Source organism: Urocampus carinirostris, chromosome 16 (genome assembly GCF_059441175.1).
Source record: "Urocampus carinirostris isolate Australia breed hairy pipefish chromosome 16, RoL_Ucar_1.0, whole genome shotgun sequence".
Taxonomy (NCBI): domain Eukaryota; kingdom Metazoa; phylum Chordata; class Actinopteri; order Syngnathiformes; family Syngnathidae; genus Urocampus; species Urocampus carinirostris.
This window is the reverse complement of record NC_142364.1, coordinates 20,724,218-20,742,756: the sequence shown is the minus strand read 5'-3', so window position 1 is coordinate 20,742,756 and position 18,539 is coordinate 20,724,218. Positions and strand designations below refer to the sequence as shown.

Sequence of the window (18,539 nt, the reverse complement as noted above, 5' to 3'; positions counted from 1 at the left end):
TCAATGAACAAGTGAGTTGTCTGTCCCTGTGTGCCCTGCGACTGGCTGGCAACCAGTTCAGGGTGTCCCTTTTCCACTGCCCGAGGATAGCTGGGATGGGCTCCAGCACCCCCGCGACCCTACTGAGGATAAGCGGTGCAGATAATGGATAATGGACAAATAAACATGACTTGACTTGACTAGAAACTAAACATTTTCCAGTCTAGTTTAAAACGTAATCTTGATTGTAAAACTTTTGTTTTAAACTTAAATCCAAGTTTAAAACCCCAAATGTATTATATAAATGAATGATTTGACGCATTCATTATTATATCTCCCTACTTGATCATTTTAAATGAATATATTCCCATATTACTGAAATTATAAAGTATTATTTTTATAATCTTAATTACAAAATGTGATAAAAAAACTCAACACGAATTGTAATTGATTAATATTTTTGAATATTGTTGCAAAGAATAAGAGAAAACATTTCTATATGGACAGTCACTTGTCATCGCCGTTTTTTGTTATTGTGGCAAGAAAATGGCAAAACTAAGAAAAGGCATGTTTCAAATACAATCCAAACGCTAACCCATTTCCTCAAGATGAAAAAATAAGAGTTTATTTGAGCGTGTCTAAGATACGCATATACTCATGAAGATCTGACTGAGGCGACGATCATGACTTAAATCCAAGAGATTGTGGTAAAAAAGACACATTTTCAAATTCTAGATAACACTTTTTTAAGATGAGGCTGATTTGATGTGAAACCAAAAGCTAATTTCTCGACCAAAAGTATTTCTAAAAATGCGTTTGTATGATACTTCATCTATTCTTGCTTGTCATTTAAATCAATGTTGTTTTTTTAGATTAGTGTTTTTTACCACTATATACACTCGTATATGATATACCTGTACTGTATTTGTTTAATACAAAAAGTAGTAAAATGTCTCTATTTGACCTACTTTTTTCTCTGGTGGTAAACAAAAACACCTAAAAAAAATACGTAAAATGCCCCTTAAAGCATGTTCGAAACAAATTGGAAAAGTGATATTTTTATGATTGATAACAATTGTTGGTTTCATTCTTCAAGTTTCTTGGAGTCTTTTTTTTTTTTTTTTTTTTTTTTTTTTTTAAAGGTGGGGTCCGCATCTTTAAGATATTCTACTCGCTGTTGCCATCTTCTGGCTAAAATCATTGCAGCTCCTTTGTTGCTCGTGCAAGTATGTGGAATTCTTACATGCGCTCAAATAAACTCATCCTTGTTTATCTTTTTGGGGGTTTGGGCTGGCATTTTGACTGGATTTGAAACAGTCATTTTCTTAAAAGAGCCAGCACGCGTGTGAAATCACTCTATACCCCCTGCTTCCTTTCCTCAGGCATAATGCGCTCCATGGGTGGAACACGAAGGTAAAAGATAAAAGCAGGAAGGCGCGGTGGTAAAAAAAAAAATATATAACGGAATATATAACGGGTCTTTGGAACTCATTTTGGCATTGTTAACACATACTCAATAGAGAAAATGTTTAAAATTAAACTATTTAAGGACACCTCAAACTACGTACCCCACTTTTAAAGTGTTGACAAAAAAACTATTTTTTCTTTCAATTAGGCACAGAACATTTAGTGTTTCTCCCCACAAGCATGCAAATATGTTGCCGCGGGACTCGAGAAATTAATCCTCAAAGTTGACCGATGGACCTCATATCCCCTAGAGCTGTGACGTCACTGGATGACAACAAAGACTCATAACAATGAAGGGTCCCGTTACAAAAAATAGAGTGGTTTTATTTGCTTGGCTGAATTGTAACTTTGCTTACCGAGTCCCTGGGCGACTTCTGTCCTGTCCAAGTTGCGGGTAAGTTTACCTGCCATAGTGTACAGGGTCAGTTCCATTTTGCCTTCGCCTCCTTTTAGGTAGGTGATTGTGACTTTTCCCTTGTGTTTTTTACAGCCCGTATTTCCATTGAATATAATATTCTTCTGATAGCTTCCCTGTTAGCGTCCGGGCTAAGGCTTTCAGTTTTGTTTGGTCCAGGTTAGCCCTGTTAGCAGTCAGCTAGCTGTCTAGCCTGCTGTGAGGATTTGGTATATTTACCAGTGGCTTTGTGTTTGCTGTTATGGACGTTTTTTTGTTGTTGGCCCCTGCTTATCTTTCTTTCTTACTGCATGCTTTTGGTCTGCCAGCCTCCCGTTTCTCCGCTGATTGGTTCGGGTAAGCCCCTTTTAGCAGCCAACTAGCCTGCCGTGTCCCGGTTGGTGTCTTCCGTTAGCTCTCTGTGTGTTATTCATGCGAATTTGCCCCTTTCCGGCTGCTCGCCATTTGTTGTTCCATTGCTGCACCCACCTGTGTCACAGAGCCTAGGCATTCAGATGATGTCACAGCTTAGGAAGCCAAAGATGAGACAGACTGTCTTCAAAATGCATTATCCCGGAATATATTTGGAATATACCAATGACATTAATAATATATATATATATATATATATATATATATATATATATTCAGATATACCTTAAATTCCGGACTATAGAGCGCACCTGATTATAAGCTGCACCCACCACTTTTTGAGTGATTTGACACTTTTGTACTTTCACAAGCTGCACCCATGTATAAGCCGCGGGCGCCCGCAGTAGAACTTGCGACATAGTCACTAGTTTAACCCGGGCTACACTTTAAGTTCCACAATTGTAACTTCATAAATCGTAGACAAATTCAGAACCACAGTTGACATCACAAATAGCAAATGATACCCGTAATTAAGGTATGATGCAGACTTCTAAAGTCGGGTCCCGTTGAAAGTAATCCAAGGAAACAAAATGTATATTTCCAAAGTTAAGGGTGGGAAAAATATATATCCACTATTGTTCGCTGCGACAACAGACAGATCTACCGGTACCTCAGCTTTACCACATTTCCCATCAGGCCGCGTTTTCTCCGCCCCTTATTTTTGATTCGTCCGTAGAACACATAACAGAATAAATCTCTAAAATAAATACATTACAAAAATATACAGTTGCAAATACATATTATACATGGTTACACATATTTACGAAGAAAGACTGTACACCGAGAGAGTTTTCAAAGCTTTAATAATGATAATATAATTTTCATCCCAAACCGTGCCTTTGAAAGGTACCAACACGCTAGTAGGATCACGCTCGCAATGTATCAAACATACTTGTGAAAAAAAGGCACCCCGTAAATGTGTAATTCACGGCAAATCGCCTTGAACTTCCTTCTTACAACTATCGTCATCATCCTCAGTATCGGAACGTACATTAACTTTACAGAAAATATATGCTAAAACTTAGAGATTACAGTCTTTCTTGGCTCACATATTCAACTGGTCTTAATCTTACCTTTTAAATTCCTGCGCCGCTGGTGGCCGTTAGAAAAATTCCATAAATTAGCCGCTTCACTGAATGTCATTCTTGTACACGTGTATACAGAACGAAATGTCGATACATCTGACCCGCAGTTTTCTTGAATGTACAGATATAAATAAATGTTGTACTGAGTTAGAGTATTGAAGTACTGATAATATGCTAAATAATTTATAGCTATGGTATAGTATTATACAGTAGTGCAAAGAGTGCAAGAGGAGCAGCTAACCAGATGTGCAAAATGGGCAGTCAGGTAAACAAGTCATTATACAATAACAATAACACTGGAGTACGATAGTGCAGAGGAGAACAGATGTGCCATGGGGTGGCTAGGTACATTGTATATATATATATATATATATATATATATATATATATATATATAAATCTTTGCTAAAAACGTTCTTTTTCTACCCCTTAGACGTACCAAGTGGACCTCAAACCCAGCGGCTCGGACATGGTGGTCACCAACGACAACAAGAAAGAATACATCGAGTAAGATCTTTAAATGTAAAACAATGTAGTTCTTTAGGTGGTGACCATTTTTCCTCTTGTCAGCCTGGTCATCCAGTGGCGGTTTGTCAATCGGGTGCAGAAACAGATGAACGCTTTCCTGGAGGTATTTCTGTGCTACAGCCTTATTGCCATTTGGGGGCAGTGTAACCCAAACTGAAAAACTTGTTAATTTGTTTTCAGGGCTTCACCGAGCTCATCCAAATAGATCTGATCAAGATTTTTGATGAAAACGAACTGGAGGTACGCATGATTTACCAGCGTTTGGCGTGATACTGAAAAAATGTAATTTGTTACAGTTGCTAGTTACTTCATTAAAAAAGTTACCCCCCAGATTACTGACACACAAAAGGAGCGTGTTACCGTGAAAGTAACTGTCCTGCTACAAATTACCTTGTATAATCACATTGAAGCTAACCCTTTAAAAATTATCATAGCCATATAATAAATGAAATAGAAGAAAAAGTGCACACACCAATGTGTGGAAGCTGTGAACTCTTCATATTTTTTTGAATGTGTAATCTTGAGAGCTTGCAAACACTTAGCCGAGACACTCTATATCAATTTTGTCTTTTGTCTTCAAAACACTCAAAGATTTCCTTCTCTATTTCTGAGTACTGTCAAAGTCTGAGTTTATTTCAACATGCATGGTGCATTGCAAAATCGTTAAAAAAAAAAAAAAGAAAGAAACGCAATACTATATTACTGTAAAATCTGTGCTTATCCCTGCCTCTGTGGTTTTGTTGTTCCTGTATAAGCCATGGCCCCTCCACTCAACCAAATATGCACATTTAAACTGACTCCTTATTTCCCATTTTATTTTATAGTTGTAAATACGGCTTATTTGCACATATATACGGTCTGTACAATATCAATATCAGCAGAGAGAAATGCAGCACCCTCGTACTCTGTGTTTGAGACAGCGCCACTGTAAATGTTTTCTGCTGTATTTTCAGGGTTTCCTGCAGTTGCCTGAAATCCTTAAAAATGCTACAATTTTAATGTTGTTTTTTCAAGGATTCGGTGAAGTGCTCGTAAATGCTTAAAATTGTTGCTATGTTTCTCAACAAGTCTGTTTACTAATGTTGCAGACACTTCGACATTTGGTGGCTTAGTTTTGCCATTGCATTTCTCTTTCCCCTGTGAAACGGCAGCTGTTCTTAGTTTGTATGGCATTGTCATATGAAATGTCATCACCCCCTCCAAGAGAACAGTATGCTATAGCTAAACAGAGCACTGTGAAATGTGTATTAGTACAAGGATTATGATGGGCTATGCAAAAAAATGAAGGTAGCGTCTCACAGTGGTAATTTGTAATGGTAAGACATTTTACCCATCACCTTTATGGGGAGCGATTCCTCTCAAAAATACTTACAAACATATTGTTTTGATCCACAAATATAATAGAGAGCTGAAAATCATAAATGCACACACAAGATTAAAAATCCCATATGTAAATCGAAGATATATTTGTGGATCTGCAAAATGGATGACGCACTACTGATTTTTACTTTTAAAGGTACGAGAGAAATTGAAAAAAAAATGGCTGTGAAAGTCCTTAAAAAGTGTTGGCCATCAAAATGGAATAACCCTTTGTTTTGTAGGTAAATATAAACATGCCCGCGCTGTGGTACTTTACTTGTGGATTGAAGGTTGTATCTTACTTAGGAAGAGGAACTGTCAACAAACAGAAAACATAGTAATTCATGGTCTGCTATCACAAAGTACCATTGTAGCGCACAATTTTTTAACGAGTTACAAAATGTTATTGAAAATGCGTCACAGTGTTCGTTACCAAAAAAAAAAGGCAGTGTCTTTCTAACGCTGTTAAGGTCAAACTTAAGTAGAAACTCAGAATAACTTATGAATGACCTATATTTCAAGTTGGCAATATCTGTGCATTATTTGTTATTGCAACATCCGTTGCAGCGTGGTCATCCTGGAAGGGGCATTACCTCATGTCCGGCTCCTTCTCAGGGTTTACCTCATGTTTAGGTTTTGATCAGAGGATGGTTTAATAATAGTACGTAGTTTGCAATAATCTGTGGTCGGCGCAGGCCTTTGAGACTCCTTGTGATAAAGGGCTATACAAATAAACATGACTAGAATAAGGCGAGAATAAATCAATGGATTTTGAACTTACAAGGGGAACTGGGAGAGGTGCTTTCAGATAAGAGAACTCCATCCCTCAGAATGAACTCATCAAACGTGTCACTCCGAACCTACCTTAAATCTACCTTTACTAATATGCAATAATCATTTGTGTTGGTGCAGTTGCTGATGTGTGGCCTGGGAGATGTCGACGTCAACGACTGGCGGCAGCACACGGTTTACAAGAACGGTTACTGTCCCAACCACCCGGTCATTCAGTGGTTTTGGAAGGTCAGCCCCGTTTATTCGCGTTTGTGTGTGCACAGCCAACTCTGTTGCTGTTATGTTTGGCCACGCTCGTACGCTCCGCCGGCGTCACCTTTGAAGATCAAAGTCTGTTTTAAAGGACAAGCTTGTTTGCGCTGATGAAAGTCTCTACCAGTCCCTGCTTATCATCTCAGTTGAGTTGAGGACTTAAGCATGCACTGCAAACACAACGAGCAAAAAAATCAGTTAAAAAAAAAAAAAGTATGTGGTTTTTGTTTTGTTTTCCTCACGCTGAGGTTTCTGAGTTTTTCCTAGTCCGCATGTTGGTTTAAGATCAGGGGATGGTGTAATTGTAACCTGTGAAGTCCTTTGAGACAACTTGTGATTAAGGGGGGGTTTTGGGGTTTTTAAGGGTTATTGATCTATCTTCGTTATTCATTATCCATTATCCGTTATCGGTCAGTTCATAATACGCTACAAAGCCTAGGAGCCGGGACACTTACTCTCAGCCAAAAGGCCAAGCTAAGGTCCTAGCCCTAAAGCCTTGCTGCGATCATTGCGAATGCACCGTTCCCGGAGGTACTGCAATACCGGGCCGATGCGTGGAGTGGACAGAACAAGCTCTTATTCCATCTCCGGATTGCAAAAATCAAAGATCATGGCAAAGGGCCACTCGGCCAAAAGGCCAAGCTAAGGACCTAGCATACAAAAATGTGACATGACTTGACAAACCTGCTCTTTTATTTGGGCACTAAAACATTAGCCACTAATTGCAGGGACATTGTTTATTCAAGTTTTCGTGTGACGTCATGATAGTGATTGAGAAACCGAAGCTTACTGACTCAGTGAATCAATATGAAGCAATATGTCGAAATGTTTTAGTATTATGAAGCATTTGCCACCAATCAGTGTGGTGAGTCACAACACTACTTCACCAATGCTTTATAAACCATTGAAGCAAATGTGTTGAAATTTTTCAGTGCTTCGAGATGTTTTACACAATTCAGTTTGATGCCATCTGCTGGACAAAAACATACAGGCGCTGCCTTACTTACGAAAGAGATTCCAGACGATCGTTCGTAAGAGGAATTTTTCGTAAGCTGCTTCAGTGCTATATTTTGTATGTTTAAGGTTTATATAAGTAGGTTTAAGGCTTATATAAGTAACCTGTATTGTTTTGTATTAAAAAATAAGCATTTGATAAAATAATATGCTCTATAAAGATAAAGTTAATTTTAAATTACTTTTGGAAGATGAGGTTCAAGAGTTAGGTGACTTCATCCTCTGTGGTAGAAAGTGGGTGAAAAAAAAGCGTTCCAACCATTTGCTCAACCGCATCTAGCTTTTTTATTCCACTTTCATTTCAAAAGAAACGTCTCGCCTCTTCTTTACACTTTACACCAACCATATTGAATGGATGCACAAGATATTAAACTATAAAAATGTCAAAGCCCTTAGTGCTGGAGACAGACATGGGGACTTGAGACTTAGTGACTTGGACTCGAGTCGACTCGAGTCGCTGTTTTTATGACTTGTGACTTGACTTGGACTTGGCAATCTAAGACTCGGGACTTGACTTGTGACTTGACTTGCCCAAGAAAAAAATACTTGGGACTTACTTGGGACTTGAAGGTGAAGACTTGAGACTTACTTGAGACTTGCACATGTGTGACTTGGTCCCATGTCTGGCTGGAGAACTAGGAAGTAGAAACGAGATTTCTTCTTTGGGGTGGATGCTGGGTGACCTCTCAGAGCACCATGCGGTGGGAAGAACCACTACAGCACTGTCCTCTACTCGGAAAAAGGTGCCCAATACAAAATCGAACAATTTTTCGACATCCCAAAAAAATGTTCGTATCTACCGTTTTGTGTAAGTCGAATGTTCGCAAATAGAGGAGCGTCTGTATATAAATCAGTGCATAAATCAGAGTGTCAATGAATGCCTATTTTTCTGCACTCTCAATGGAATCTAATGTATCATCTGATCTAACTTCACCTCACTCTTCGTCGTTTTCAATATGACGTAATGCTCGCAGAAGCTCTCCTTCTCACAAGCCACAACATTTTGAGGGATGTTTCCCCCTTTTAGAAGCATTGTGAGTTTGACTGAAGTAAATTGACTCGATCTCTCCTTACCTGAGTGACACGTCTGGTCACCTGCCAACGCGCGTTTGACGTCACCACGCTTTGCTTCTGTAGTCACGTGATTTTTTTCTACCACTGATCGGAACAACATATCAAGACCCTTAACATGCAAGCACTCGACACCTGTCGAGCATCTACTTCAAATGTCATGCCACTAAATGTGTCACTGGATCCAGCGAGACATTGAGAGCACTGTTTGTGATACTTCTACCGCGAGCACTTGACCCTTGTCTCGAGCGTCTGCTTCGAGCGTAACATCACTACTTTACGCACAGACCCGAGTGGAAACAGTTGGCCGTATTGGAGTCCAACAGAAGCTGTTTGATGTTTTTATATATATATAATATATATATATATATATATATATATATATACATAATCAGTCAGATCATCACAAAGAGCGGCTACCGATTCTGTAGCGGGACAGCAACTAGCCACCTATTCTACATGAATTACATCAAGCTGTACACCAAGAGTGAGTGATAAATAGATTCCCTGATCCACACCACCAGGATTTGCAGCAATGGCATAGGGATGTAATTCGGATGAGACAGGTTTGGCCAGAAGGTCTTGAAGAGGGACAAGATGATCAGAACCAAAGGGACTGACCTACCAGATGTCAACATAGATGACCAAGGTAGATACAAGTAACTGGGCATCCCACAGGCTAATATGAGACATGAAGAAGCCACAAGGGAGTCAACCTCGTGAAAATCTATAGAGAGTAAGGCAGGTCCTAAAAAGCTAGCTGAATGGTCGAAAACCAGTCCAATCCATCAACATATATACACTACCAGTCATCAGATACACTGCTAGTTCCATAAGTGGCCAAAAGAGGAGATAGAAGCTGCTAAAAGCTCCTTCCCATGCACGGAGGGTGTTAGATGCTAGCAGGATCAGAGAGAGAGGCACGACGATGTAGCTGGGATAGTATACAGGAACATCTGCAACCAGTATAGTATAGAAGTACCCAACTCCTGATAGGCCATAACACCGAACCTTGCTGACAAAAACGGGGCCAAGCTCCTGTGGGACTTCAGCTTCCAGACTGACAAGCAGCTCCTGGCTAACCCACTGGACATCGTGGGGGTTTGCAAAGAAGAGAAAAAGGTGGCGATCCCAGCTGACTCCAACATGAGTAAGAACAAGCATGAAAAACTGGAGAAGTACCAAGTGTTCAAAAAGAAGTTGGAACAGATGTGGAAGGTCAAGGCGCCTGCGCCATGGCAGTATTCCCCAAACTGGAAGAGTGGCATCAACAGATTCAGGGAACAACATCTGCAGCATAATAATATATATATAGCAGTGTGCGAGACTTGTGCTATCCTGTGGCCACAGACGTGCTGAAGTCATTCACAGCAGAGGCCTGTACACTTCCTGCCAATTGCTGACTTGTAACCTTCAAAAGAATGCTCCATGCCAAAGTCATTATTTTCCTCTAATTTTGATGGGTGTGTTTTCTGGAAAATACTTCTTTGTGTGAAATGCCTTTAGTCCTTTTGTAAAAAAAATGTTAATTTTGATCTCCAGTGTACCGGTGTATATAAGATTATATTTCATTATCATTTTCATAGTATCATTTGACATTTCCAGTAGCAAACTGCCGGGATGTAATTTCAATATTTGTCCAATTTGATGTTTATTACTTTGAAATAATGCAACAAAAATGCTTTATATGTGCCTTAGGTTGTCTTATTAATGGATGCCGAAAAGAGGATCCGACTTCTCCAATTTGTGACGGGAACGTCGCGGGTGCCCATGAATGGATTCGCTGAGCTTTATGGTGCGCCACTTACACTTACAAATGAAATGTATTTAATTTTTCATGCGTACACTAATTTTAAGATGACCCATTGTTGTTGTTTTTCTAGGCTCAAACGGTCCTCAGCTCTTCACTATTGAACAGTGGGGAACCCCAGATAAGCTGCCTAGAGCCCACACGTGGTACGTCTTTGTTTTTTGGGGGTTTTCTTTGTCGAGAATATTCAGTTTTGTGATGTAACATCTTCCTCGGATGGATAGTCTATCTTTTCCTTTTGACAACATTTCTTCGGGTTGTTTTATCCTAGATATTGAAAACAAACTTAAATCCATCTTGTTTGTACCTTATCGGTTTGTAGTTTGAAAGATTGAGCCTCAGTAGTTTGTGTTTTTTCTTTGGAACACTCATTTTTGGTCGAATCACACAATACAGCGACTTTTAGTGGTCAAATAACACACTGTAACTTTAAATAAACTAAACGATGGTTCCCAAACATCTCCTGAGAAAAAATATGTGATAGCATTTCAGTTATTGTGTATTACCTAGTCAGAATATGCCATACCCTATTTTCTGTGTTATAAGGCACACCCCCCCAAAAAAATATTCTTTTTTGATATATTTTTCATATATAAGGCGCATGAAGTTAAAACTACAGTAGGAACTAGTAGGGTCACATACCAAAAAAAAAACATTTAAATTAAATTATTTCACTAAACATGAGACATTGGGTTCACTTCTAAAACTAATTTTATCAACCAAAAATTAACATGTTAACCACCAGAGGGAACTCAAAGATCAATCTATATATTTATCAAAGGCAGAACATTTACCGTATGCTGTATCAAGTTCTGTGCTATCCTTTTTTTTGGCCTTTTAACAACAAAATATTCACAGGTTAACCACAAAAGGGTTAATGAAAAAATATATTTGTTTCTCAAAGGCAGAACAGTTACTATATGCAGTATCATTCGACTTAAACCATGCATTTTTAATCGTATCCACAGTATTTCCCGGTATATAAGGCGCACTTTCGCATTTCTGGTCAATTTGGGGTTTTTAGGGGCACCTTGTATTCCGTAAATTATAGTTATTTTCTTTAGGTTTCTTTTGACTCATGTCTAACTTATTTAATTTTTTGTTTTATATTAGTTTCAACCGCTTGGACCTTCCCACCTACGACTCGTTCGAGGACCTAAGGGAGAAGCTGCTGATGGCGGTGGAAAACGCGCAAGGCTTCGAGGGAGTTGACTAAACATGGGACGGGGCCCGGGAACAAGCATTTGACAAACTAGAAACAGATAAACAGCTGTCCTAGCATATGGTTAGCCAACGGCGAACAGTTAGCCATAACCTTCCGTACGGAGAGTCTACATGCTAAGTGTTCGGCAGGAAGGGGCAGCCTCCTCGCCCCCAGCAAGGAAAAGAGGGTATTTAATTCTTTGGCATGAGCATGAGAATACCTTCCCGTCACCATGACAACCTTTTTAAGCACTACTACTAACCACCGAACTACTAACATTTCATTACTTAGAACAGCAGCCAAGGCCTTAACACGGCTCCTAACACCGGATTACCTTAGCAATCCAACTAGCCAATGACATTTCAGGAAATCTGCCACCTCTTTCTCTCCTTTCCTCTTTCTCTTCCCTTATGTAGCCACCAGAACCTTTTGGCAACTAAGGGGATGATTTTTTTTTTTAAAACTATATAAAGTACATATGAATATAAATGATTCTTTTTTTATTCCTTGTTATGATTCCTTCAGGAAATAGTCTTTGTACTGATGTTTACTGTTTTGACAATTCTCAAAGATCATGCAAAGTGCACAATGAAAAAAACTCAATTTGTCACGGTGATTTTTTTGTTTTTTTTGTTTTGTTATTATTACCGCTGTCCTGAAAGTCATCATAGCGCGCCGCAAAAGCAGCATGAAAACAACACTGCTTACGTCGTGTCGCCTCGTGATTGAGAGATTTAGGGCTAGTCTCTGTAAAAATCAATAGTCCTGGCTTGTTGATAATGCTGTAAATGATCTTCTTTTTGGACAATGTATTAATTTATGTATGTTTTACAATTAACAATTACTGATCAACACAAAAAAATGAAGTGTGTGTGTGCGCGCTAGGCGAGCGAGGAAAAGACAAGCTGTGATTTCAAACTCTTGAATATTATCAAGCAGCACGTTTCGTACAAAAAAATGACTCGAATTTCTCCTTTTTCTAACAACGCGGAACTTAAAGGGCACTTTATACATCACTGAGGTCACCTGTTGTCGTCAACTTTTGAATGTGATTTTACTTCTTATGCAACGCTTAGCCGCTGCTATAGAACCCAGACTAATGTAGATAAGCTGCTAAATTCATCACATTTTGAAAAAATATATATATTTAAAAAAAACAAAAAACAACACTTTATTTCCACTTGATGCTATTGCTTTCAACCTTGTCATTTATCCTTTTTTGTACGTGCTTTTGCTCAGTGTTCTTTTTTTCTAAAATGGGTGACTATTATGTACGTGTAAACAGGTTTGGAAACACGTATGTGTGTGTATCGATATCTAGATCCAGAAAACGATACAGATTCCACTTCTCTCAATTCTTTGTGGTTCATTTATCTTCAGTCCAATAAAAGTAAAACTTGTTTTAAATCGATTGTCTTTTTCTTAGTTGGGGTGGTTTCTTCAGGTAAGTGCAAATGAACATACAGGAAATGGAGCTTAGTCTAACATTGTTATCTGAGAGGTCAGGATTTTAACAATTTATTTATGTTATACAGCTGCAAATAAGTATTTGAACACCTGAGAAAATGAATGTTAATATTTGATAGAGTAGCCTTTTTTGCAATTAAAGAAGTCAAATGTTTCCTGTAGTCTTTCACCAGGTTTGCACACACTGCAGGAGGGATCTTGGCCCACTCCTCCAAACAGATCTTCTCTAGATCAGTCAGGTTTCTGTGCTGTCACTGAGAAACACGGCGTTTGAGCTCCTTCCCAAGATGGTCGATTGGTTTCAGGTCTGGAAACTGGCTGGGCCATGCTAGAGCCTTGATATACTTATTACGGAGCCACTCCTTGGTTATCCTGCCTGTGTGCTTCGGGTCGTTGGCGTGTTGGAAGACCCAGCCACGACCCATCTACAATGCTGTGACCTAGCGAAGGAGGTTGTTCCCCAAAATCTCACAATACACGGCCCCGGTCATCCTTTCTTTAATGCAGTGCACTCGTCCAGTCCCACATGCAGAAAAACATGCCTAAAGCATGCAGCTACCACCCTCATGCTTCACAGTGGGGATGGTGTTCTTGGAATTGTACTCTTCATTCTTCTTCCTCCAAACACGCTTAGTTGAATAATGACCAAAAAGTTCTATTTTGGTCTCATCTGACCACAAAACTTACTCCCATGACTTCTCTGTATCATCCAAATGGCCATATGCAAACTTGAGACGGGCCTTGACATGTGCTGGTTTAAGCTTTCGTGCCGTGCATGATTACAAATCATGACGTCTTAGTGTATTACCTACAGTAACCTTGGAAACGGTGGTCCCAGCTCTTTTCAGGTCGTTGACCAAATCCTGCCGTGTAGTTTCAGGCTGTTTCCTCACCTTTCTTAGTATCATTCAGACCCCACAAGGTGATATCTTGTATGGGGCTCTACTCCGATTGAGATTGACTGTCATGTTCCGCTTCTTCCATTTTCTACTGATTGCTTAAACAATGGACCTTTTTTCCCCAAGCTTCTTGGCAATTGCTCCGTAGCCCTTTCCAGCCTTGCGGTAGCTGTATAGCACAAATAAATTGTTAATAAAAATCATGCATTGGGATTTCTGTATTTTTCTTTCTCATTTATCTCTCTCACAGTGGACATGCACCTATGATGAAAATTTCAGACCCCTTCAGATTCAGATTCAGATCTACTTTATTGTCATTCTAGTACACGTGTATACAGAACGAAATGTCGATACATCTGACCCGCACAGTTTCCTCGAATGTACAGATATAAGTAAAAGTTGTATTGTATTATGGCTACGTATAGTGTTTTACCATACCATAGTGCCGATAGTGCAAGAGGAGTAGCTAACCAGATGTGCAAAATGGGCATTCAGGTTAACAAGTCAGGTAAACAGTAACATTAACACTGTAACAGTAACGCTGTAAGTACAATAGTGCAGAGAGCAAATGTGCAAGGAGTGGCAAGCTATAAAGAACTGCCAGTAGTGCAAAAAGTCAGATTAGCAGCCGTTAAGATTTAGGTTAACTATATGTTAGATTGACCATTTAACAGTCTAATGGCCAGGGGGACTAGACTACTGCGGAACCTGGTGGTCCTGCACCGCACACTGCAGTACCTCTTCCCAGAGGCTAGCAGAGTGAACAGTCCATGATGGGGGTGAGAGGGGTCCCCGATAATGTTCTTAGCATGGGATAGGCAGCACTTCTGGCCAATGTCCTGAATGGAGGGAAGTGTAGTCCCGATTATTTTCTCTGCTGTCCTCGTTACCCTCCTCACACTACCCCAGTCGGTAGCGCTGCAGCCTCCACACCACACAGAGATACAGCTGGTCAGGATACTCTCTATGGTGCCCCTGTAGAATGTGATGAGGGAGGGTGGGGGCAGGTGGGCTCTCCTCATCCTCCGCAGGAAGTACAGGCGCTGCTGTGCCCTCTTAACCAGTGATGCAGTGTTCACGGACCAGGTGAGTTTGTTTGTAATGTGCACCCCTAGGAACTTGATACTGCTGACAACCTCCACAGCCTTGTTGTTGATGCAAAGTGGGGCATGGTTGGGCTGGTTTTTCCTAAAGTCGACAATGATCTCTTTAGTTTTGTCAACATTCAGGACCAGGCTGTTGTCCCTGCACCAGGCCACCAACTGCTCCACTTCCTCTCTGTAGGCCAGGTCGTTGTCGTCCCTGATGAGGCCCACCACTGTTGTGTCGTCAGCATACTTCACGATGTGGTTTGTGGCGGACCTAGGGACGCAGTCGTGTGTCATCAAGGTGAACAGCAAGGGGCTCAGGACACAGCCTTGGGGGGAGCCCGTGCTGAGGTAGATGACATCTGAGATGTTCTGACCTATCCGCACTGATTGGGGTCTGTCACTGAGGAAGTCCAGCAGCCAGTTCCGCAGGGGGGTGTTGAAACCCAGGATTCTCATTTTGTCTACCAGATGTTGTGGGATGATGGTGTTGAATGCTGAAATGAAGTCCAGGAACAGCATCCGCACATGGGTGTTCTTCTCCTCTAGGTGTGTCAGGCTCAGGTGAAGCGCAGAGGAGATGGCATCCCTGGTGGAGCGGTTTGTCCGGTAGGCAAACTGAAAGGGGTCGAATGAGGAGGGGAGACTGGAGGTGATGTGCTCTTTAACCAGTCTCTCAAAGCACTTCATTATGATAGGAGTCAGTGCAACGGGCCGGTAATCGTTGAATGATAAGATCTGGGGTTTCTTTGGCACAGGGATGATGTTGGCAATTTTGAAGCATGATGGTACTTTGGCTTGGTCTAGCGAGGTGTTGAAAATGTCTGTTAGTACACAAGCCATTGCTGGCCAGCACTCCCTTCACTTCATGATTTCTAAGTGTGAGAAATAGCAAAATAGCAGCGTGTTCAAATACTTATTTTTCTTCACTATATATATATATATATATATATATATATATATACGTGTGTGAAGAAAGTAAGTTATGGTCAAAAGTTTACAATTAAGATACACTTGTGAAGAGCAATGTCATGGCTCTCTTGAGTTGCCAGTTATTTCTACAACTCAGTTTTTTCTAAGTGATTGGAACAGATGGTTCTTTGTCACAAAAACATTCATGAGGTTTGGTTCTTTTATGACTTTGTTATGGCTTAACAGAAAAAGTGATTAAATCTGCTGGGTTAAAAATATACATACAGCAACACGAACTAGGAATTTTGGTGACTTAGAAAGATGTGTCAATGAAATGAGCTTTAAGCATGACCTCTTGACTTCTTATGAGTGATTATGAGCGACTACAGCTGGGGACTTCTCTTAGGCCATTTAAATAGGGCTCATTGGATGAAAACGCCCACAAACTCTACAATGGGAAAGTCAAAGGAGCTCAGCATGGATCTGAAAAAGCGAATCATTGACTTGAACGAGTCAGGGAAAGTTACTTGGTGTCATTTGGAGCAACAGTGCAAACAAACCTTTTTTTATGAAAAACACAGGAAACATAAATTAGAATATTTACAGATGTGCAAAACGAAAAAATAAATGTCAAGTCAACAGCACAGAATCCCCGGGGGAGAAAATGTGTCCAGAGCCGGTTCATTCACAAACGACACATCACTAATGTGACTGGAGTGAAGGCGTAGGTGTAAACAGCACACTCCGCCACTGAATTCTCAAAACTGTGTCAATGTTCCACGAATATATTCAAAAACATTGTCCGGAATACATCTTCACAATTGAGAAGAGTACTAAACAGGCATGCTAGCACAAACTGATTTAACCACCTAACCACACACACATCCTAGCAGGTCCCCCCCAAAACACAAATCCATAACACTCCTTGATAATTTGTGATGGGAAAATGCATAAGTGTTTTTCTGCTGAATTAGTAACTAAGAGTTTGTGTTTTTTAAACGTGCCGCACGTGTTTACGGTGGAGAGACGTCCGTTCGTTCACTCGCACAATCTCTGGAGTTATCAGCTCCAAGGACGAGCAAATAAAAGCCAGCCTGCCAGCACCAGGACATTTTATCAAAGCTCTCCATTGCCTTACAAACAAGCCGACAGCCAAAAATTAGGTCGAATGAAATTAAATATAAGGCTTCTTTGTGGCGTCTTTCTTTTAAATAAGGGTTTGTTCACAGAAGAGCACAAATCATGGGTAAGTATAGTGCGTGTGGCAAGTACTTTGCAGATAAAACAGGTCAGATGAGTAGTAAGCCCTTTTTGACCGACTTCAGCTTCTAACACGCAATACATTTAACTTTAACCTCACACATCCAGACTTATTCGGCTAAACACCCAAAAAAACTTCCATGTGGAATCTGTCTGCCTTATAAATGATTTCACAATCATAACTTTGGGCTGTTTTAAAATGGCTTTTCGTTTGGTTCATTTGCAATGTGTACTGTATGGTTTTGAGGTGGGATAGACCCATGTGGGGGAGACGGAAACTAGAAGCAGTGGTGCTACAAACAAGGATTGTATTTATTGACAAAACGAGGACCAAAGTAACAAACAAGTGGGTACAAAGCAACTGACAAAATGCCTGTAAAAGAAACCAGAAACAAAGTCCGAAACTGGAAATGTGAACCACAGAGAGCAAAGTAACAGAGTAACTAGAAATGAACAAACCTGGCGTCCTAGTGGAAATGAAATGGAAAACCAGTATAACAGTGTCAATAGAAATGAAAATGTTCAAAATGGGAATTCATAGGTTTCTGGATAAATGGTCAGTTCAAACCCCAGTTGGGGCTCTCCTGTAGTCGGAGGTGTATCAGACGCTAACAGTGTTACATGTCTTCATCAGGTTGGGTTATTTCCTGTACTCATCTACTCAATTGCTGGGCTACATTTGAAACTGAATGATCAATTATCGGTTTTGGATCAATAATGTAGATTATTTTATTCACCTGTTTTATCCAATGATCTACTGTTGAAATAGTATTACTGTAGGTCAGGGGTCTCAAACTCAATTTACCTGGGGTCTGGGCTCGGTTTGGTAAAATTGGGTTTTCCACAAGAAAATCTAAGAAAAAAATAATAATACAAAAAAATATATATATATATATATATCTATATATATGAAAAACGGCTACACAAAATAAGCAGCAAGACGTCGGCCAATTATGTCAGCTCCCTCAAATGTTATGTAAAATAAATGCAAATTTCTCGGCCTACAAGTATTTTAAAACCTGCTTGTGTGTATCATAGTTCATGTATTGTTGCTTATATTTTGAATTGATATTGTTTTTTTACTCTGTTCCTTTAAAGTTTAATACTGAGGCAGGGGCCTCACACTCTCATCCAGCAGACTGCAATTAGCCCCCGGACCGCGAGTTGGAGACCCCTGCTGCATATACTTAAAAAAATACAAATTAAAAATCCAAGTGTTAAAAAATAAGAAACAAAAATCTGGTTTATTCTCATAACCCAAAATATTGAGTCAAATCAGTGAATAGCATTCAACTCGTAGGTAACATATTACTGTTCTGAGCATCTGCAAACTGCACACAGAGTGAGGCACACGATTCTATTGCCTCACGGCTTGACTTGCTGTTAGCTTGCTAATACTATCACTAATTCAATTTGGTTGGGGCTTAGGTGTGCACCGAATCGAAATCTTTGGTTTCACAATCACCCTCTGCCATGAGGCAAGAGAATTGTGTATTGTAATCCTGTGCAGTCCTTTGAGACATTTT

At 40.0% G+C, this 18,539-nt stretch overlaps 1 protein-coding gene and 1 pseudogene across 4 annotated transcripts in view; one reads left to right on the top strand and one right to left on the bottom strand.

Moving 5' to 3' along the window:
* The window catches only part of nedd4l (NEDD4 like E3 ubiquitin protein ligase), a 78,156-nt gene extending 65,362 nt beyond the window's left edge, over positions 1–12,794 (top strand). For all 4 annotated transcript variants that reach the window (XM_088355881.1, XM_088355880.1, XM_088355878.1 and 1 more), the window contains 7 exons: positions 3,791–3,864; positions 3,928–3,988; positions 4,066–4,125; positions 6,157–6,264; positions 10,072–10,168; positions 10,257–10,329; positions 11,297–12,794. In XM_088355881.1, the coding sequence (XP_088212007.1) occupies positions 3,791–3,864; positions 3,928–3,988; positions 4,066–4,125; positions 6,157–6,264; positions 10,072–10,168; positions 10,257–10,329; positions 11,297–11,399 (576 nt within the window). In that variant the 3' untranslated portion in view covers positions 11,400–12,794. The remainder of the gene's footprint in view (positions 1–3,790; positions 3,865–3,927; positions 3,989–4,065; positions 4,126–6,156; positions 6,265–10,071; positions 10,169–10,256; positions 10,330–11,296) is intronic.
* LOC148350684 (U2 spliceosomal RNA) lies at positions 6,798–6,938 on the bottom strand (annotated as a pseudogene).
* Positions 12,795–18,539: the final 5,745 nt, after the last annotated feature.